Here is a 21,975-nt window from a genome sequence, read left to right as displayed (position 1 = left end):
AATATAATAAAAAATTCACTGTAACATACATTGTGTATGAGCGCAAAACTCAATTTTCAATCATTCTCGTCTGCTTATCACAAATTTTTTCAAAATTGTTTTTAAATTGGGATTTGGAAAAAAAATCACCGAAACATGGGCAAAAAAAGCTCGAGTAAAGCAACGATTCCAAATGAGTTGTTGCTACGGATGGCCAATGAATTCGAAAATCCACTTGCCAAATTCGATGATGATTATGATTCAATTGAACAATGTCTGTCAACAACAATTTGCGACCTACGAATTGAAACCAGATATTTTATGTGGACAAAACTTTCACCCGAACTACAACAATGGATGATAGATTTGACTGAAGAAAATATGAAAGATTTATATGACTCATGTTCATGGAAATGGCAACGAAAATCCAAACTCGGTGAACTGAAACATTCGACCGCTAAACATTTGATCATTTTCCATAAGCCGACGGTGGATTCATCACCACCATCAAAACCGATTGCATTCGTTCATTTTCGTTTCGAACAAGGATATGTTTCTGATGCCGTCTTATATTGCTATGAATTACAAGTCGAACAGTCATATCAACATAAAGGTTTTGGTCGCTATCTTATGAATCTATTGGAATTGATGGCGAAAAAATTTCGAATGCAAAAAGTAATTGTCACCGTATTGAAAAATAATAATCAAGCCACTCAATTCTATTCGAACGGATTACAATTTAAAATTGATAAAAATTCACCAAGCTATTTCCAACAGGAAGCTGATTATGAGATTTTATCGAAACGAGTTTCCTCATTGATTTAATTTGAAATTCAATGATTAATCATCATCGAATTTATTTTGTTCATTTTTCTAAATAAATTGCTTTTTCTTAATACATGGTTTTCTGCATTGTTTTGAGTTGATTCACTTTGATGAATCATTCGGATGGTTGCCATGGTAATAGTAATAGTCAACGGGAAATGTCACCAGCATACTGCATGTTGGCCATTTGTCTGTTAATTGGATTGATTGGTTGTTTGCCGATAATTTTTGTCAATATCAATATACTGACAATGAGGCCATTCACCGATTACGAATGAATTAGTTTTGAAAGTTTGACAATCTTCTTTTCTCCACATTCTACAATCATGTCGATCGAATCATTCTATCCATTTCTCATCATATTGATTTGGTTGATTGTTGCAATCCATACAAACAATTGTCCATGCATTAATGGGATATGTTCCAGCGATCAAGATGATAATCCAGAATCAATCAAATGTTTTTGCCATGATGGTTTTACAGGTCATGATTGTTCCATCAACTTTGATGAATGCTTACCGGGACGTAACCCTTGCCAAAATGGTATGACAAATGTTTTTATCAGATTTAAAATGATGATGATGATTCTTTCGACAGATGCAATCTGTGTGAATGATGTGCCTGAAGTTCGTTGCATATGTGCGGCTGGAATGTGTGGAAAATATTGTGAAATGGAAATCGATGAATGCCATTCGAATCCTTGTCGCAATGGGGTCAGTGTATGGTCCGTGTATATAATCATCAAATTTTAATTTTTTCCATCATTTTTTGCACAGGCAACATGTATCGACAAGATAAACGGATTCGAATGTAAATGTCTGAAAGGGTATGATGGACTTCAATGTGAAATCGATATCGATGCTTGTCATGTCGACATCATTGATGATAACAAACAAACATCAAATGTTCGGTGTCATAATGGTGGTACCTGCAAAGACGGTCCAGGTGCTGATTATTATTGTGTTTGTAGATCTGGCTTTACTGGGCCAAATTGCGAAACGGAAATCAATGCCTGTGATTCATCACCTTGTCTTAACCGAGGACAATGTGAGAATTATGGACAATTCAATTTCAAATGTAATTGTCCATATGGATGGTCGGGTAAAACATGTCAACAGCCGCTTTATAAATGCAATGATTCGGATAAATGTCAGAATAATGGTCTATGCATGAGTAACGGACAGCATGGTCATTTCAAATGTTTTTGTCCACCGGATTTTCACGGCAATCAATGTCAATTTAAATATGATGAATGTCAACCAAATGACTGCCAAAATGGGGCCACATGTTTAGATCAAATCAATGGCTACTCATGTCATTGCCCAGTAGGATTTTCCGGGGAATTGTGCTCGATTATCAACCACAATGACATCAATAATAACACTGCCTTTATTGAACCATCCATATCGATAGTTTCGACCAACACAAACATTGTGCCTACAATTCCTGTTTCAGTCAGATCATCATCAATTTCTGTATCGATTCCATCATCATCATCATCATCAAGTATAGTGCCCAATGAAACCAGTACAATAATTATTGCACGACCTACAGCAACCATTCAAATTCCGTTATTATTAATTCCCGATGAAATCAATGTCAAAGATGTGAATCAAATCTATGCACCAAGTTTTGATGGATCAGATTCGGAAATCGTATTCAAAATGCGAAGAATTAAACGTTCAACAAGTTCAGTGACAATGACCATTGTCAGCCAAAATGATGAAGGTACAATTCTACATGCCTATACGAATAAATATAATCTTTTGGTCCATGTGGAAAACAACCAGATAATCGTCGAACTAAATGATGAAAATCAAAACAATTTGCTTCAACTGGAAAGTGGCTCATTAATCGAAAGATTGAAACCATATCGAGTGAAAGTAGATATCATGTCACAGCCAAATAGATCGGTTAATGTTGCACTTGAGTTATTACAAGCCAACAACAACAACAACAACAACGATGACGACAATCAATTGATCAGCAGTGTTAGCCTACAAAAACAAAATCTAACTGTTCCCTGTTTTGAATGGTTTCGATTAGGTAGACCACCATCTAATTTTGACATTGATTCATTCCTCAAACCATTTCATGGCTGCATCTTCAATTTGAAATTGAATAATGAAGAAATGTTTGTCAAAGACTCATTTCGAGCCACTAACATTACTGAATGTTTATCGAATGTATGCCAACAGAATCCATGTCGTAATAATGGAGTTTGCCGAACACTATCATCAACATCATTGGATGATCGTTTATGGAATTGTTCCTGTCCAAAAGGATTTCGTGGTTGGCTATGTCAAGAAATATATTGTCATTCAGATTATTGTTTCAATGGTGGATTGTGTTTACTTGGTGATCTACTCGATGATAGTAGTAATAGCAACAAACATTTATGCATCTGTCCAAAAGGATTTCTTGGTTCAAGATGTGAATTTAGTAAGTGCAATTTTTCTATAAACATGACATTACACATTATCTTTGTTCAACACACATCATAGGAATGAATCTGACGTTTGCTGCGTTCAATATTGGCACAAACAAATCTTTTGTTAGATATCGTCTTGCTTATAATATTGAAGAATTTTTCGAAATTCGATTTCGTTTTATAGCACATCCAATCGAACAACGAAATGGTCTACTAATGTTTTTGAGCCATATATCGAACCCAAAGAATGATAATTCCACATTCATTCAAGATTTTGTTAGCCTTGTTTATTTGGACAAAATTCTCCATCTAAAACTCAATATGGGACAAGGTTTTTTTAAAAAAAAGCATGCACTCGATTGTTTATTATTAAAATTTTGTTTTGGTGTTCATTTCCAGGCGAACGAACATTGAAAACAACAACCGAATCAAATATGACCGAACAGATGGTATTGTTTGGCCGTTATCGGCAACTATTCTGGTTGTTGGTCATACCATCCGGTATGGATAGCAAATTACGGCCACAAGTTGGTCAGACTTTTACTGTTTTACATGAAAAACATTCAAATATTGATCCATATCTATATGTTGGCGGTCATGATGATTGGAAAACACATCCGGCTCTATATAATTTGACTGGATTTAAAGGTTTGTCCATGTAGAACACATTATTGATCAATTTTATTCCGTTTTCATTCAAATCAAAATAGGATGCATCTATGACATTGAAATACGTATTTCACGACAAAGCGATTTCATACGAATCGACGAAAATCTGATCGATAATTTAGCCAATATCGATCAATGTGATCTGGAATGTACATAGCCAACGAACCAACAACGAATTCGTGGCAATCAATGGCATTGACAAAGACTTTACCTGATTGATTACGAGCACACACACAGACACACTTTATACATGATCAAATCAAACTGAGAAAACATTGTCCTTTTTATTCATATTTTAAATATAAACTAGTAGATAGTATATTTACAAAAGCAAAAAACATAAACATAACGTGACCATTATTCATCGTAGTCATCATCATTACTTTTTGCAATCAATTTTTTTCGGTTAAATATTTCAAATTTTCCATCATTACACCACATAGCATCGATTGTCATGTGAAATTCGGCCATTTGATTATCGAGCAATTTCTATTCAAATTTATATAGAAAGAATAAAGTAACAACGGAAACTTTTATCATCAATTCTTACCAGAATACGAGCTTGTTCCGATGTTAATGGTTGCCCCTTTTGACAAACTTGAAAATCTTTCAACAATGTGACAACACCTTTTTGTAAAGTTGTTGGCATTCCCAATTGTCGAAGATATGGTTCCAGATTGTGTGCAAATTGCTCCAATGGTCCTTCATACAATTCGACCGTTTCGGTTGCCGTATCTCCAGTTCGAGCATAATCGCGATGACGATATGTATCGAAAAACTTGAATATTTCATCTTGATTTTGATTGCTAAATAATAGGCCACATTGGCCGGATAATAATCTCGTAATACAATGAAGATTTTCCCTATATTCATCGGATTTTGTACGACCAAGACCTATGCTCATTACTTTATTTTTTCCAAAGAAAAATCTGCAAAAACAAGTTCAAACGATATTTGTTCAATATTATTATCAATTATCAATTATGAAACATGAAAAATTTACCGGCTTTGACGCAGATCATTTCTCAGCTCTTTCAATTTAGCATTTCGCATGTTTTCCACACGAAATACAAAACAACGTTTATAGTTATCCGCACATTCTTGTACATCTTTCACTAATCGTTCTTTGAGATTGGAAAAATTTTTCTTTTTCGTCACCGTCAACGATACTGCAGATTAAATTTAATCAAATTGTTTCAATCAAATTTTTTTTTTCTCAACAACAAAGTTACATACCGAGACGATTTCGTTTAGATTTAGGCATTATTATCTATCCAATGAAATGTGAAATTTCCAACAAAAATTTAAAATTTGTGTTACAAATGGAATCAAAATGAAATGAAATAAAAAACGTGAAAACAAAACACGTGTGCATTCCCCTTCATAGACAATGTTATCGAGTGAAAAAAAGGGGGCAGTTCCTATTGCATTATGCAGAACCAACAAAGTGCAGTGCAGCATGTTGAAAACAGAGATAGGTAGTGGCATTCAGACTCCACCGCTATCATTCAAACGAACGGAACCAAAAAAAAAAAAAAATCTCCTTCACTTGGGTCAAAACTTGGTGGATTCGTCTGTTTCATCATTTTCATTCATTTCTCGATCATTTCATATTTTGGCTGTTCAAGCATCAATTGATGAAATTTTTGAAAATCCAAAATAATTTTTTTTTCGAATGAAATTCATAACCAGCCATAAATTCATAAAACGACGATTCAATTGTTTCAATCGCCAAAATTGATCTTGGGTTGCTCATCTCATCCAATTATATCCAATTATGATTGTGTAATTGTAACAACAACAATTGTCGTCATTCATTTATTTTAAAGATTTAAAGATTGTTTGTTTGATTGTTTGATTCTTGCTTTGCTCGCCAACCGAGACATTAAAACCGCAACCATAAAATTATAAAGTCAAGACTAATAAATCCAACTTTCAACAACACAATTGCGAAATTGCCAAGTGTGTGCGTGTGTGTGTGTGTGTGTTTGTCGTTTTTGTTAAATTTTGAAGCAAATTCATCGAAAAAACAACATTCTAATAACTCAGGGGCAACGATTATATTATCGACAAGTCTCGTATTACGCCCAACAAATAGAAAAATATTCATCAAAGTGAGGTAAGTTACACAGATCCATTCGACCATTTACGATTCGTCGATGATCGATTATATTGTGTAATTTGTGCCTACTCTTTGTGTGTGTGTTTGGTTGGTTGGTTGGTTGGTTGAAACGTAGTTTAATTTTGTTAATTTAGGTTTCAGTTATTTATTAGCAGTTTAGTTGCCTAGCATTTTGTTTTCCTGATGTGTTGTGTAGTAAATGAAACAATCAAATAAATTGTTCATCACCACAACAACAATAAGCTAGAGTGAAATTCACATTTCCTCATTGGAAAACGTTTGATTAAATTCCAATGAATTCAATTGATTATGATCAAATGAAAAAGATCGCTTTATCTATATCTGTTTTATTGATAAATCAAATGAAAAAACCGAGAATGATACATATCTCATCAAGAACAAAATACATGAATGAATGGTGGCCTTAGAATTATCAATCAAGCCGGTAAAATGTTTAAATTAATCATCATAGATGGATGATGATGATGATGATGGTGGCTAATTTGTTGTTTCCTTAATACAACAACAAATGATGGTCGTTTGCCTAATATAGACAAATGTTGAAATTAAGAAATTGTGTGAACGAGCATGATGATTTCAACCAAACCAGTTTTGTTCGAATAAACATGATCAACATGCATGAACAAAAATCGAGATCATGTTTGCCGGTTGCTGACATTTCCTGTTTGACGTTTTATCGATCATATGGTATTTTTTTTTCTTCATTGATGAAATTCTCCATATTCTGATGTACCACACCATATTAATTACTATTTTCTTTCTCATCAAGTGATTTGTGACGAAATAATATTTTTGACTTGGCTTAAATCTTTTGTTTTTCATTTCTATTACGATACAATCGTTTTCTTTATTTTTTTTTTTCATCTACCAGAATGTCTCTGTGTAATCATCATCATCATCACATTGCATCTCTCACTTTCAATTCTTTTTTTTTCATTTACGTGAATGCACAGATGTGATTTTTATCTTTTCATTGCATTATACCATCATACAAAAACAATTGCTTGATGTATCTAATTGAGTGTTAAAAACAATAACTAACAAGGATTTTTTTCCTACTGTGACATATTTACAAGCATTTAATCACTAATCACTAAACTGGATTATGAAACATTCAATTATAAAAAAAGGAACAGGTATTTTATTTTCATCTTTAGATGCATAGAAAGATGCATTTTTTATGGTTATGTCTACAATTATGTGATAATGATGACGAATGCTACCCAATCAATGACATCATCATCATTAAGGTGTGAGATTCTTTTTTTTGATGAGGAACTTGATCATCATTATCATAGTTTTTGGCACCACATGTGTGATGATTATATATAGCAAAGACACTTGATTCTGGTACTCAGACTTGGTTGACTTGGGATAGAATTTTTTTTCGTTTAAATGCTCCTTGAAATAATAGATTGCTTGGTCCAATAACATGTGCCATGTCACTCAACATGCAGCACATATTTCTATGATGATCCAAAGATTGTTTGTTATATGCGCGACACTCTTGTTTTTTCTGTTCAAACAAACAAACTAATGTTCCAAAATCTAAATTTCTCCCATCTTGATGTTTGGTGTTGGGATTTTGATCGATTTTTCACTCTATTCTCATTTCACACGACCAATTATCCTGCCATTCACCACCACTACAACTATAAACAAGGATCCAAGTAAGAAAAGAAAAAGAGAGAGAGAATTGGGCGCACCAATTTTTCTCTCCAATTCGTTTGTCGTTTGAAGTATTTGCTTATTATTATTATCATCATCATTATCTATATATTTCACCATCTATATGTATCTGGTTCTTTTTTTTGGTTCAATGAATATATGTTTGCCGGGGCGAATTTTTTCAGCTTTGCTGGTCTATACTACTCATTTGATGATTGGATTGGATTGTAAGCATGTGTAGGATTATTGTTGTAAGCGCATGATCATCATTATCATTCATATCATATCATCATCATCATCATACATAATTATTATTGTTTGAAAAAACATCAAGTTCTCCTGTATATTATATTACTATAATGATGACTCATTCTGTCCAATGATGAACATAATGAATGTGAATCAAACAAAGTACAGTATATCAGCTCCCTATAGGAAAGAAAATATCCAATTGATAAGATAATTATCTCCTTGTTTTTATTATGAGTTGAAAAATTAGTCATTCGTATCCAAGATATCTGCCTCTAGTCACTTTTTTTGTCTGATTCCAGAGAGATACTCCGGCTATCTATCAGTAGACTTGGGGTGACATCCTCGTCTAACCGGCAGATGGAGCCATTTCCGTTGTCTCTCTACACACTATTTCGACATCAAGTCACAAGTTTCTCCTCTCTTTCTTGACTCGGAATTCAAATTACACGCATGTGTATGTGTGTGGTATTTGTACAATTTTTTTTTTGTTTTTTCATAAAAAATGAAATGTGAAAGTGATTGAAAAGATGCTTCTGTGTCCATTTTAGCTCGTGACTCGCCCATGCGCCTATTTCGACGACGATAGGTGTAACACACCAAAGAGATCAGATTATCATTATTGATTTTTCAACATTATTCTATGCCACTACAACATGGGTGTTGTGATATGTATGCGCGCGCAATCACATCAGTGCACATGGTAACAGCAAAAATAAAGTTATGATGATGATGATTACTCCCTCTCTCATCTTTTTATTCTCTTTTGGTTGTTGAGACTGGTGGTATTGTATTTTTTTTTTATATGCGAATGTATGGTGTATCTTTCTCTCTTTCTCTCTCCCTCGCTCTTTCATTCACACACAATATCCATCTGCTTGTTTCAATTTTTTTCTTTTGGTTGCAATTCTTTTTCACATTCTTGGTAAGTAGAATTGTTTGTTTTTTCAAATTTTAAAATTTTTCATCACAAGATCCTAATGAATGAATCACGAATGATGACAATAGATAAAATTCATTTACCATTATATTGATGGTGATGGTAAAAAATGAGATTAATTTTTCTTTGATTTATCGAAACTTTCATTGTCGTTGACGATTGATGATGATGATGATTCCAATCATCGTTCGGCTTCGTTTCGTTTTTTGAACACGACAAAATGTGGCAGCCGTCGATTTCTGGTCTGTCTATATTGTGTGTGCGTGTATTGTGTGTGTGCGTGCTGATCGTATGTGTGGGTATAGTGAAAAAACCACCATATATTATATATCCATCCATCGAATGTTGAATTTTAGTCCCTATGAACGAGAGCGAAACTTTTACTGCTTTGCACTAGCTGATATTATTATTTTGCCAATCATGATCATCTGAAAGGAAAAAAGTAATAAATATAAGAAATTTTTTCTGATTCTGCGCTTCTCTTTTCGTTTCTAAATCTTGAATTTATTTATTCATTTTTTCTGGTCCCCATTGTGTGTGTGTGTGTTTTTGTGTCTATGTCTCTATATGCGTCCACACACACACACACTGGTTCGACGAGTGGCAGCCATTTTCCTTTATCATTTTTTTTTCATTCACTGTGTGTTTGTATGCGGCTGTCTCCCGAAAAATTCACTTCAATCTCTGTATTGCTTTTTTACCATGCTATTCTTTTTTTCATTCATTTGAATTGATTTTGAATAGTTAGCATCATCATCATCATCATCACCAAAACCACCACTACACATATACATACTGTTCCTCTCCTTGAATCAATCCATACATAGTGTGTATGCTGTACACGCCACCGCCACCAAATTTTATTTTTCACTTTTTGTATATGATAATAATTATTCTCTAATACTTTCTGTGCTGCTATTTTGTCTTGATATATTTCCTCTTAGGTCCAATAATTGTTATATTACAGTATTTTTTCCCCAATTGAACGCTTTTGAAAAAGATTCAAGTTTGTATATTGTAACATGTATGTTTAATTCTGTGGGCTCCAACACCCCCTCCACCAGTAATAAAAATTCATTTCGATGTCATTCAATTTATCAATTGTCAATGATCCTAGTGTTTAATGTTTTCTCGTTTTTCTTTCTTATCACCTTTGATCGACCTCGTTCATATGGATTATTTGATTGAATTTTTATGTCTTATAAATGAATTCCAAATTATATCTTTCTTAGATCCAAGAAGGTGTGTCAAGTTGTATAAATAGTGCATCCTTTAATTAATTGGATGAATTTTGATTTTGAAACATAACATAACATTCATATTCATATATTGCGATATATTAAACTCAAATTGCTCACAGACACCACTAAATTCATCACTAACCTCTATATTCTCCTTTATTTTTTTTTCACACAGAAATCACGAATAATAAACTGATTCATCATCATCATCATCAATTTGTTAGTTAAATTTTTTGTCAACAAAATTGCCGAAACCTGATATAGTCTTCATTTTGAATCAACTTTCACCAAAAATCGACAAAAGTCATTGTTTTATATATATATTATAAATTAAAATTAATCAATTTCATCAGACAAAACAATGGAACGTGAAGAACTCGTACAACGCGCCAAGCTCGCCGAACAGGCCGAAAGATATGATGATATGGCTGCTGCCATGAAACAAGTCACCGAAACCGGCACCGAATTATCGAATGAAGAACGTAATCTTTTATCAGTCGCATACAAAAATGTTGTTGGTGCAAGACGATCATCATGGAGAGTAATCTCATCTATCGAACAGAAGACCGAAGGAGCTGAACGTAAACAACAAATGGCACGTGAATATCGTGAAAAGGTCGAAGTTGAACTTCGTGATATTTGTTATGATGTATTGGTAAGCGCTAATCCATCCACAACATTGCCATCATTGTAATAACCGTTTATTCTCTCTATATCTAGTCACTTCTCGACAAATACCTGATTCCTAAAGCAAGCAATGCAGAAAGTAAAGTTTTTTACTTGAAAATGAAGGGTGACTATTATCGATATTTGGCTGAAGTGGCTACTGGTGACCGAAGGACGAGTAAGTCTTTATTTCCGCTATTAATTGATGGTTTTTCATTAGCAATTCGACAACAACAACAACAACAAACAAAAATCCGAAAAAACCGGAGATGATCACTTCTATAATTGCTTGAAACATTTTTTTTATCCCGTTCTCGTCCAATTTTGACAGCAACAACAACAACAACAACAAAAACAACCATCAAAGATTAGAGACAATGTTGATCATTAATTAGTTTTTATTATTGTATTATATGTAGTATATGGCAGAGATGTATTTTATCATTTATTAGAGCAAGTCATCAGTCCTAATTCCATATTTTGTTGTTGATCATGATTATGAATAGAGATTGCTTTCTTATTTGACATAGCAGCAGCAGCTCTTGTTTTATTCGATAGAAAAACAATTATTACACAGCCAGCAAATAGAAGGGGTAATAATAAGCTCTGGATAGTTTAATAGTTTAATCAAAATCATTGACGTTGTCAAGCAAAAGATGTATGAATGAATGAATTTTAATAATTGAAAAACAAATTTTGTAGGTGTGGTTGAAGAATCGCAAAAGGCCTACCAAGAGGCGTTTGACATCTCCAAAAGCAAGATGCAACCTACGCACCCAATTCGCCTTGGTCTTGCACTCAACTTTTCGGTGTTTTTCTATGAGATTCTCAATTCGCCAGACAAAGCTTGTCAACTTGCTAAGCAGGTGATTATGATTTTTGAATTTGATTCTGCTAACATTTTTTCTTTTCGTTTCTTTTTTCCTATTTTTTTTCTTTTTGGATCCCTTATTATTTGATTTTGTTTTTTCTTTATACAAAACTCGAATTTCGTTTATATTTCCTATTTTGTTGTTCTTCATGTGTCACGTGTGAATTATTGGTGGTGGTGTTTGGTTGTGGTTGCTCATTCATTGCTTATAAATACTCATTTAATGTCTTATATACCACCAAAATACCATTATATTATTGCTCAACTAATAATGATCGATTAATGATCAACGAAAAAACACCTAAACAAATGATATATATCAAGACGTTGCTGATGAAGCCCAAAAAGCATATCAAGAAGCATTTGACATTTCAAGATCTAAATTACAGCCAACACACCCTATTCGTCTTGGTTTGGCGTTGAATTATTCAGTTTTTTATTATGAAATATTGAATGCTGCTGATCGCGCCTGTCATCTGGCCAAACAGGTAAATCGCACACACAACACACACACACACATAAACCCGTACGGTACACAAAAATAGGACAATATCATTATTATCGAAATGAAATAGATTGCCGGGGAATTTCTATATATAAATTCTGACGAAACTGAACGACCAAGAAAACATGACAAAAGATTATTCTTTTCCTTAATTAATTAGGCAATAACATTTGTTTCCAACAATCAATGTTTGGTATCCTTACAAATCCATCCATGACTGACTGATTGACGCTGTGCTCCAAAAAAAATAATGATAACCAAGCCAAACGAGAATTAATCATACTACTATAATACTACACGTGCCAACGCCGCTATTGCCTTGTCATACATGAAGATTTTTCTATTCTCCTTCTCACTCTTGACATCTTGATATGTTGCTTCATTCACTGAAATAGGATTTATTTTATTTTTTTTTCATCGTAAGCCGAATTTTCGAACCCATTCGAGAAATAACCACCACCACCACCACCATCCTTCTAACAATTACGCGTGTTCACCGAAAACGAAATTGTTTCTTTTGTTCAGCTAATTTATTTCATTTCCCCTTTCTTTTTGATTATAATTAGTTTGTTTTATAATTGATTTGTTTTCTTTTTTTTTGTTGCACACAATAACTGAATACAGGCCTTTGATGATGCCATAGCCGAGTTGGATACACTCAATGAAGATTCATACAAAGACAGCACTTTAATTATGCAGCTTCTTCGTGACAACTTAACTGTAAGTGATGATTGATTTTGTTGTATCGAACCACGATTTTTATTGTTTTTGTCTTTTTCTTGCAATAGCTTTGGACATCCGACACACAAGGTGATGGTGATGAGCAGCCAGATGCTGGCGATAACTGATCATAACCGATCTCCTCCTTCCCCTCTTCTCTTATTTCTTTATCGTTCGTCGTTACATACATACATACAATACATACACACACACACACACACATTATATAAACACATGCTTGTTTTATTTCATGGCATTTGGCCCCAGTGTTTTTGAATAAATTTCACCAAGAAAAAAATAATAATAAAAACATCACACCAAATATACCACCACCATATTTGCATCACATTTACCAATCAAATTACATACAAACATACACTTCCACAATTATTTACAAATAAATCATACAAAGTGAAATAAAACAATTGACACCCACACACATCCATGAATCACCATTTTATTTACCGATGATAATGATGATGACCATCAGGAAAAAATTAGTTGGAATGCGAAAGTCAAATGTCATCTAAAAGTCAAAGTCCATTTTTGAAAAATTGAAAAGATAACAACAACAACAATAACAACGTATACAAAACATGCAAAATTTTTAATTTGAAAAATAAATCCAAACCATAATTTTCAAATATATCCATTCATTCAAAGTATGAAGATTAATTTCATTTTCCTATTTATAATAATGATGATGTATTGAAAATGTACCACATATACACACGCATACGTTCCAGGAAGACCCTCAAAATTTTTATCCATAAGCCAAAAAGATTAGAATATCCGATTCAAGTATTGATTGAACAAAATAGAAAAAAAATCTCTCAGAATCCAATCAAAAATGTAGAAAACATGAGTTTGAAACATGACAAAATGAAAAATAAAATCCTTTTGACACAGTTGTTTGTGTCCATGTTCATGTATTTGGTTCATGAGTAATTCCATCTCACTCCATGTTATTTTTTTCCATTTGAATAATTCCATCAAATAGTACAAATTAACGGTTTCGTCATTCAATTAAAATTCAAAAACAATCGATTCAAAATTAATTAATGATAATTTAGACGCTGAAACAAACAAAAAATTGCTGTCCAGTCAAACAACAACAATAACACACCACATCATCACATAAAATGATTGTCAAAGTAAAAATGTTTTTTTTCCATCAAAAAAAGCCCAATTGTGTACGATGAAACATCCGGTGTATTATTGTATCGGTCATTCGTATGTTGCAAGTGCAGTACGTTGAATATATGCGCATGTGAGAATTTGATTATTTTCAATTTATATCCAATTTTAATGCAATGAACGTATCGTGTTCAAAATTCAATTTCTTTGTTTGTCGTTGATCAATAAGTTCGTGTTGGTCGTGAACACGACATTATCCTTGAATTTTGAGTAAAGAATTTGTTTGTTTGTTTTCTTTCTCATTGCCAGATGTGCATCATTGTTTTATTTTTTTTTTCTTTAAAATGAAAAAAGGCCAGAAGATTTATATCGAAATACCATTGTTGTTTGAACAGTTTTTTTTCTGGAATCATCATACAAATGAATCGGGTACTAGACGGGTATGCTATAATCGGATATTATTTTGGCCTTGAATTCTTCCATGTAAAACAAAAATCGCATGTTTCCCACATTTACACGATTGGTGAAATTTCGTGCCCCAACCCCACCACACTATTATATGCATGTTGCAAATGAAATGTTTTTGTCAATAGAATGAATTTGATCATGATCATGCGAATGCTTTCACTAACAACATTGTACTCTAGATGGCAGTAAAATCACCGAAATTTGTTTTTTAATAACAAATTCAAATTCCAATTCCAATTTGTCAATCGAATTTCGAATACACATAGTTGTGATTTGAACAAATATTTAACAACAAATAGTTCTCATTCATTACTACAAGAGCTACAATGATGATCATGACATTGATTAGTAATTTGTGTTGGATTGCTTTGTGATGATGATGATGATGATGATGACCATATGTTATGTCAATCCATCCGGTAAATTATTGATCATGGCTCAAGAATCGAACGTTACATTAATGACGAATGTAAATTTTTCTATACCTGAACCATTGTCTCTGATTTCTTCCAAAGTTGAAAATTATGATGATTTGAAAGCCAACGATGATAAAGCAGCCAAATCGACAAGTAATAATATATTCAATGATATAAAAAACTGGATCAAAGGACCGTTCCGTAATTGGCTTCGTGATAACAATGTTGTGTTTGTCATCATTTGTCTTGGAATGGTCATATTATTTTCCTGTCTTTCTCTACTCTGCCACTTGACCTGTTGTCGTCTTATCTGAGAATCTGAGTGAATAAATTAAAGTTGAAAAAGAAGCTTCCAGTTTCGGACAAGATAAAAACACTCGTTATTTATAAATTTATGGAATTTAAATGGAGAAAATAATAGAATTATTAAATTATCTATTTCGAATGAAAAAAATTATGGTTCGTTATAATATCGTGTCAAAATCTGTACAATCCTTTTGTTTATAAGTTGACCAGCATCTTTTGACCAAATCATTCCAATATGGGATACATTCTCCGGTAGCATATAATCATCCATTAATTGGACTGTCAGCAGAAAAAGATTAGTTCACTAGAGCATAGTTGTGAAAACACTGCACGCACTCACCATTGAGAGTTGATTTCAACTTTTCAATATCCACCATTGCATTCAGTTTATCGATTGGTGAATAAACAATGGCAATATGTTGTGATCGTATGTTTGATGCATTATATTCGGGCGCTCTTATACGGCCATCATAATGTTGGCCATTCAGTTGATCATCAAAGAAATCGAAATGACGTGGTTGTCCATTGGCCATTATTATTTGTAGAAAATGTGCAACATTCCATGATGAGGATCCGGTCACTATGTTGTTCACATAGATTCCGACACGATCTTTATATGATTCCTCATATCGATAACCATTTAACAAGTGAAGGTATGCAAAACATATACGATTGTAGAGGATATTTTCACAACAATTGCTCAACAAGATGATCAATTTACGAAACATGGGAAATTCTCGTGGATATATTCTACAATACATTATAATCATTGATCAAATAGATCAAAAACAAAACAATTACCTTAAAAGTTTTTCCATTAAACTCATGGGAAATAGATTCATTAAACCTAGTTCCATTTTCGACATATAGAATACCGGTGCCAAGGCTATAAATGGTCTGATATAATCCGAGTATTCAGGATGTTTAGCCAACAAGGCGAACATCATGAATGCTCCTTGTGAGTGGCCGACATAACTGATTGATTTTCGATTAGTCATGTTACGGACATAATCAATTGTGGATTTTAAATCTTCATCAACCAGATTATCAATTGAGAATGACCAAAATTCTGCGCCTAATTCAATCATTAGCAAACACATAATTAAACCATGAATATGATAATGATAAACTACTACTATGAATATCAAGTGTCGTATGATTTGTTGAATAAATTGATCCTCGATAATTTCCTAGCCAAACATCGTAACCACGATTAGCAAGAACAAAACCAAGTGATGAACATGTGGATTCATTTTTATCGATGATTAATTCATCATTATTATCCGGATCCATTTCATAATAATCACCATTGGTATCTAGATAACCATTTCGATTAATCAACCATTGGTTACCATTAGTTTGAAAGCCATGCTGAAGAAAGACTGGTGGTGGCAATATGTCTGACGATGAATATGGATTTATAATTCGAACCAATTGTATGATATAACCATTGCCGGTATTGAGAAAATGAGATTCATATTGAAAACCACGCGATTCAATCAATTCAAACTATTGGAGAAACAATAAAAAAACGTGTTAATTTGAAAACAAACAACAATCCTCTCAAACATCATTACAATATTTCTATTTGTATCATTAAGATGAGTGGTTCCAGGTGCCAAATTAATAATTTTGATGAGAAAATCAAAGAAAAATATAAACATAAATGTCAGAATCAATGACAAGATGGCTAGCAATATGGTCACTACAAAGCAACATTTTTTACATGATGATAAATATGAAAATTTGTTGCCAATTTTACAATCTGATGATTTTTCACATTCAACACCAATATTGGCCATCATGTCGATTGTCATATCATCATCATTATCACATGTCAAACAAATTGAAACGAGAAAACTGATCAATTTTTGTTTGCTGCTTTGAAAAAAAACTATCCTAGTGATGACTGGAAACGAAACAACAAGAACTACACACTCAAAGAGCATTAATAAATTGGTAACCAAAGAGAAAAATGAAATGAAATGAAATGGCCAATTTTGAAATGTTAATTTTTTTTCTCCATTAAAAAATTAAACAACGATAATAATAATAATAAATAAACACACACACACACACAAATACAGTAGAGCCAATTAAATACACACATGGAAAAAATGACGAAAATTGTACAACCAACAACATTGTGTCCTCTAGTTGAAATTTGTATATTTTATTCATTATCATAATGATCTCATAATGATCATCATAATATCATGTAGGAATGGAGAATCATTATTTGATTGTAATCAATATATTGATAAATGATGATGATGATTAATCTGATAATTGCAAAACCAAATATTCCAATGACAATTCTCCATGCATAAGAAATGTTTTTGTTTTGGCAAAAATAGAAATGAACAAAAATTATTGGAGAAAAAAAGGAAAAAAACTTGCACAATAGCAATCGCACATCATTATGAAGAGGAGAAATTTTATTATTTTATTCACATGTTGGAAATAAATGAAAGAAAAATTTTTCCCTTCTTTGATGCGATAATGATGGCGACACAATCAATGGATGATCAAAAATAGATGATGTTTGTTTTCGCCATCATTTCGCCAAGACATTGTTGCTTCTTCTGTTAATAATAATAAAAATCAAATTCGACACATTTCAAATATGATTGTCGGATGTATACAACGAAACGAAACGAAACGAAACGAAAATAAAGAAAGAATAGAAATTAGATTTTCTTCAAATTTAATGATGATGATGATGATGAAAATACAACAGTCAGTTGAACCGGACAACGGTCAAAAAACATGAAATCCAGAAATCACCATTCACCAAGATTGACGACAAATTTAAATCCAATTTTTTGGGCTAAAAAAAATAATAATCACGAATGATAATCACAAGACAAATTAATTACATTGGCAGAATTCATCACAAACATTCGATTGTTGATTTGATGAGGATTTTGATTAATTACAACTTCAATTTTTCAACTTTGAGATTGGAAAAATTGTAATCATTATCATTTGTCAAAGATCATTTTCATCATTTCATTGAATATGAGTACGGCTCCTGTTTGTCTTTGTTGAGATCAGTATCATCAGATGGTTCAAATTTTTTGATTGAAATGGTAATATCAAAATGTGATGATGAAATCGACTGAATTGATGATTAAATCATTCAACAAGCAGAAGACGAACAAGACATTCAAAAGTGATTAATGATTGTCGTCTACATCATCATCATCATCATCATCATCATCATCGTCAGATCTATTTTCCAAGTTTAATGTATAGGAATCACGAAAGCGTAACAGAAAAAGATCCATTTTTGAAAAAGACTGAAACGGAAAAACTTTTTTTCTCTTCCACCTGGATTGAAATCAATCAAAACGATAATGTCTTGAAATAATCATATCGTAGACATCTATTTAGATATGACCATTGATCAATTGATTGAGTTGATTTTTGTTGTGCAATGTGTCAAATGAATCAAGTATTTTATTCACCAATGATGCACATTTTTGCTGTGTTGTTTGTTTCATTGAAGTTCATTTCATTTCATTTCATATAGATCCATCATTATAATTATGTGACGTGACATGGGCATGAACGAATTTTTTTTATTATGAATGTCATCTCTGATTATTATTGATAACAACAACAACAACGACTACGGCACAGATGAAAATACAATTTGATAATAGAAATAATAAAGAAATGATGATGATGATTCGCAATGGTTTCGAATAATTTTGTGTTATACTTTTCTTTTTTTTTCTCTAGCTAATCATCCAAGACTTTTGAATTGTTGTTGTTGGTGTTGTTGGAATCAGAAATTCAAACTTAAACTCGAAATGGCCATGATGATGATCATTTTGACAATCCAATAACGATAATAATAATGACGTTGATCCTATTCTTTTATAAACAAAATATCAAAATCTTTTCATGTAGAAATGAAAATTAAAAAAAAAACATTGGCACACATATTGCATCGCTCAACGGGGACTATCAATCCATCATTGAAAACCTTGTGTGAATGAAAAAAGAAAAAAAGAAAAAAAGAAAAACCTGGTAAAAATCAATTTTCACTAACATTTTAATTTTATTTCCACCATAAACTTACCTTTATGATGATTTTTACACAATATACAAAATAAAATTTTGGCTTTAAAAAAAAATTTGATTGTGAAAATTTTTTTTTCAAAATTCACAAAATTAGCAGAGTATCATAGTGATTTTAGGATTATCTTGCCAAATGAAACTTGTTGTTATTGTGAATTGATCCAATGAAATCTATACGCATGTTCATCCAATCATCTGATTTTCAAATATCAGTCCTGTGTGTGTGTGTGTGTGTGTGTGTGTGTGTGTGATGTTTGTTGCATCCATATATATTTTTGTATTTGTATTCGTTATTGTTAATGCTGTTATCAATCAATCAACATTTTTCTCATCGTCTGAACAATATGATTGCTCTATATCTCTATTGGACTATTGTTGCCGGATAATTTATTAGAATTTTTTTTTCTGTGTTTCGGTTCGATGCTCACAGATACATTCACGGTTGAAACACGTGCAAAAAAAATTATTGTTGTTGTTGTTGTTATTGTTATTGTTTATTATTATGTATCCATTTGTTTTACAACATGTTTGCGATAACGTTATTGAAGTTGAATCATATAGTGGACATTATTATTATAACAATTTGAATGGAGATTGATTCGATGATGATGATGATGATAATGAGAATCCTAAAAGATGACCAAACTGACCTGACCTGACCAATCCTCAATTGCAATATCATCATATAATGATTTGGTATCGATGATTCATAGTGTATGTGATGATCTTTATTATCTAATTCAAATCTTTGTTTTTTTTTTTTTTTTTTTTTTGATGAATAAAAAGCCTTAACACTTTTTAATAATAATAAACTGTGTAATAAAGTAATAAAGTGAGAAAACAAAAACATCATCGTCATCATAGAAACAACATAATTTATATATACAACGAATACTGTGTTGCTGCTTAACAGAAAAAGAAAAATTCATCAACAATGCAATTTTGTATTTTGATGCATTGGATTTTAATTAGTGCATCTTATTATTGTAATCAATGCACACACGTATTGAATGAATGAATCAACTTTGAGATACGAATGTTAGTTAACAACTGGGGTGTGTGCTCATGGTGGAACGATGATGAATCGTCTGTTTCTGCCAATCATATATATTTGCATTCATTTCCACAATTTATTATTATTTTTCGATTGAGAATCAAAATGAAAGAAAAAAATCTAAATTATTCACACCATTTGTAAAAAACAAACAACCATGATATGGTCATCTCGTGAATTTTCGCACAAATCACATGACCAATAATAAATTAAATGACCTTTGTTGTTGTTGTTGATTATTGTCTGCTTAAGGTTTTTTTTCTTTGGTTTCATCACATCAAATCACACTCGATTGACGATTATCAACCCCATTTCTACCCTTACAATATAAGCACAGTTGATATTGTATTTTAGCAATAATTGATTGCTGATTGCTGATTGCATTTGTTCATCTTTATTGATGATGATGTTAATAACAACGTTATCAATAAAAATAGAAATGGGTTCCTTTTCTTTGATTATCAGATCCAATCATATATTTCTGGTTCCGGCCATTCGTTTTTTTTGTTTGTTTGTTTGTTTCATTGTTTTACCTGTCCAATATGTCTAGCTGAATGACTGACTGACTGACCGCATAATTTTGGCATCCAGATGATTCACAACATTCAATTTATTCGTATGCGAAAAAAAAATGTAAAAAGAAAAATGTTCACAAACTGTGACGATGAATATAATGAATAGAAAGATGAACAGAACACAAAAACAAAAAAAAAATCACATCATTCGAATAAGTTTTGGTAAAAAAATCAACAACAACACAACAACAACAGACACACAAATCATCAGTTGAATGATAAAGTGTGAAAAAAATTTCATTTTAACACAAACACACACACACACAAACATTATTTCTATTTTTGGATCAAATTTTTTTGATGAATTTCCATTGCTTTTGTTTTCGGCCTCCGTGAAATGAAATTCAAATGAGAGGAATCGATGAAAAACCAAAACAAACAAACGAATATATTTTCTATATGACTGGCCAATCAAATTTTTATAATTAATTTTTGTTGTTATTGAAATTTAATTTTTGGTACGAATTTCATGTTTGTTTTAGTCAATTTTATCTTCAAACGACAATCTTTCAGGCTGAGAAAAGAAAAAAGGCAAAATCAAATTCACCGTGATAATTTTTGACCAATCGTTGTATATGATTAGCATGGAACAAAACAAAGATTATTCTCGATGATCATCATAATCATTCATATGATGTGTTTGCATAATCAGGAGGCGCCTTATCAATATTAGATGGATGTGAATATTGTGTGATGAATTTTATCAGAAAAAATTTTTCTCCTGTAATTGTCAATCAATATTTGAGATATCGAATCCATATACGGACTATTTTGATAATCAAAACACTCCTTAGATGTTGATCAACAAACAGATTAGATGTCCGAAAAAACGCCACCAATCAATGGCAAACAGTAAACAAATAAACAATAAGAATAAGATTCCATTAATAGATGGCCATTCATGTTGTGAAAGGCCATTTGTGTTTTTTTTACCTGACGACCTAGACAATGGATTTCAATGTTTGAGGATTATTAAAATTCGACTCATGTAACATTATTTGGCACATTTACATCATCAACCGA

At 32.1% G+C, this 21,975-nt stretch overlaps 5 protein-coding genes across 13 annotated transcripts; 3 read left to right on the top strand and 2 right to left on the bottom strand.

Annotated features, from left to right (window-relative positions):
* The first annotated feature begins 24 nt into the window (after window positions 1-24).
* Window positions 25-875, top strand: Naa40 (N-alpha-acetyltransferase 40). The gene has a single exon (XM_047055122.2). It carries the CDS (start codon window positions 136-138, stop codon window positions 802-804), a length of 669 nt encoding a protein of 222 aa, XP_046911078.1. The 5' UTR covers window positions 25-135; the 3' UTR covers window positions 805-875.
* A 196-nt stretch (window positions 876-1,071) lies between these two features.
* LOC124492266 (uncharacterized) lies at window positions 1,072-5,268 on the top strand. The gene is made up of 6 exons (XM_047055110.2): window positions 1,072-1,347; window positions 1,402-1,517; window positions 1,581-3,246; window positions 3,309-3,566; window positions 3,635-3,883; window positions 3,946-5,268. The coding sequence occupies exons 1-6, from the start codon at window positions 1,131-1,133 to the stop codon at window positions 4,059-4,061; spliced, it is 2,622 nt and encodes an 873-aa protein (XP_046911066.2). The 5' UTR covers window positions 1,072-1,130; the 3' UTR covers window positions 4,062-5,268.
* Window positions 4,164-5,302, bottom strand: RpLP0-like (ribosomal protein LP0-like). The gene is made up of 4 exons (XM_047055121.2): window positions 5,141-5,302; window positions 4,908-5,073; window positions 4,455-4,833; window positions 4,164-4,393 (listed from the first exon to the last, which is right to left on the bottom strand). The coding sequence occupies exons 1-4, from the start codon at window positions 5,166-5,168 to the stop codon at window positions 4,262-4,264; spliced, it is 705 nt and encodes a 234-aa protein (XP_046911077.2). The 5' UTR covers window positions 5,169-5,302; the 3' UTR covers window positions 4,164-4,261.
* A 21-nt stretch (window positions 5,303-5,323) lies between these two features.
* On the top strand, window positions 5,324-13,835 carry 14-3-3zeta (tyrosine 3-monooxygenase/tryptophan 5-monooxygenase activation protein zeta). 8 transcript variants are annotated; one of them, XM_047055115.2, is made up of 6 exons: window positions 5,324-6,023; window positions 10,321-10,800; window positions 10,866-10,989; window positions 11,514-11,677; window positions 12,812-12,907; window positions 12,976-13,835. In XM_047055115.2, exons 2-6 carry the CDS (start codon window positions 10,507-10,509, stop codon window positions 13,033-13,035), a joined length of 738 nt encoding a protein of 245 aa, XP_046911071.1. In that variant the 5' UTR covers window positions 5,324-6,023; window positions 10,321-10,506; the 3' UTR covers window positions 13,036-13,835. The 8 variants fall into 8 exon arrangements, with proteins under 8 accessions (XP_046911071.1, XP_046911076.1, XP_046911072.1 ...); XM_047055120.2 differs by lacking the exon at window positions 11,514-11,677 and adding an exon at window positions 12,007-12,170 and having other exon boundaries at window positions 5,359-6,023; XM_047055116.2 differs by lacking the exon at window positions 5,324-6,023 and adding an exon at window positions 7,915-8,889.
* A 929-nt stretch (window positions 13,836-14,764) lies between these two features.
* On the bottom strand, window positions 14,765-18,308 carry LOC124492268 (lysosomal acid lipase/cholesteryl ester hydrolase). 2 transcript variants are annotated; one of them, XM_075733769.1, is made up of 5 exons: window positions 18,114-18,308; window positions 16,371-16,743; window positions 16,036-16,309; window positions 15,575-15,984; window positions 14,765-15,513 (listed from the first exon to the last, which is right to left on the bottom strand). In XM_075733769.1, exons 1-5 carry the CDS (start codon window positions 18,135-18,137, stop codon window positions 15,383-15,385), a joined length of 1,212 nt encoding a protein of 403 aa, XP_075589884.1. In that variant the 5' UTR covers window positions 18,138-18,308; the 3' UTR covers window positions 14,765-15,382. The 2 variants fall into 2 exon arrangements, with proteins under 2 accessions (XP_075589884.1, XP_046911068.2); XM_047055112.2 differs by lacking the exon at window positions 18,114-18,308 and adding an exon at window positions 16,812-17,708.
* Between the last annotated feature and the right edge of the window lie 3,667 nt (window positions 18,309-21,975).

The sequence above is a fragment of the Dermatophagoides farinae genome, chromosome 1 (genome assembly GCF_024713945.1).
Source record: "Dermatophagoides farinae isolate YC_2012a chromosome 1, ASM2471394v1, whole genome shotgun sequence".
Classification (NCBI taxonomy): Eukaryota; Metazoa; Arthropoda; class Arachnida; order Sarcoptiformes; family Pyroglyphidae; genus Dermatophagoides; species Dermatophagoides farinae.
The sequence above is the reverse complement of the archived record's forward strand: the minus strand, read 5'-3'. Positions and strand labels throughout refer to the sequence as shown.

Coding starts and splice junctions, on each gene's coding strand:
- Naa40 (XM_047055122.2), top strand. CDS start 136: ATGGGCAAAAAAAGCTCGAGTAAAGCAACGATTCCAAATGAGTTGTTG.
- RpLP0-like (XM_047055121.2), bottom strand. CDS start 5,168: ATGCCTAAATCTAAACGAAATCGTCTCG. Junction 4,834..4,907: donor AATGATCTGCGTCAAAGCCG/GTAAATTTTTCA, acceptor TTGTTTTTGCAG/ATTTTTCTTTGGAAAAAATA. Junction 4,394..4,454: donor CGGAACAAGCTCGTATTCTG/GTAAGAATTGAT, acceptor AAATTTGAATAG/AAATTGCTCGATAATCAAAT.
- LOC124492266 (XM_047055110.2), top strand. CDS start 1,131: ATGTCGATCGAATCATTCTATCCATTTCTCATCATATTGATTTGGTTG. Junction 3,247..3,308: donor TGGTTCAAGATGTGAATTTA/GTAAGTGCAATT, acceptor CACACATCATAG/GAATGAATCTGACGTTTGCT. Junction 3,567..3,634: donor AAAACTCAATATGGGACAAG/GTTTTTTTAAAA, acceptor GTTCATTTCCAG/GCGAACGAACATTGAAAACA.
- LOC124492268 (XM_047055112.2), bottom strand. CDS start 17,183: ATGCTCTTTGAGTGTGTAGTTCTTGTTGTTTCGTTTCCAGTCATCACT. Junction 15,985..16,035: donor TTAATGGAAAAACTTTTAAG/GTAATTGTTTTG, acceptor AATGTATTGTAG/AATATATCCACGAGAATTTC. Junction 15,514..15,574: donor GTTGAAATCAACTCTCAATG/GTGAGTGCGTGC, acceptor TTCTGCTGACAG/TCCAATTAATGGATGATTAT.
- 14-3-3zeta (XM_047055115.2), top strand. CDS start 10,507: ATGGAACGTGAAGAACTCGTACAACGCGCCAAGCTCGCCGAACAGGCC. Junction 10,801..10,865: donor ATATTTGTTATGATGTATTG/GTAAGCGCTAAT, acceptor CTCTATATCTAG/TCACTTCTCGACAAATACCT. Junction 12,908..12,975: donor TTCTTCGTGACAACTTAACT/GTAAGTGATGAT, acceptor TTCTTGCAATAG/CTTTGGACATCCGACACACA.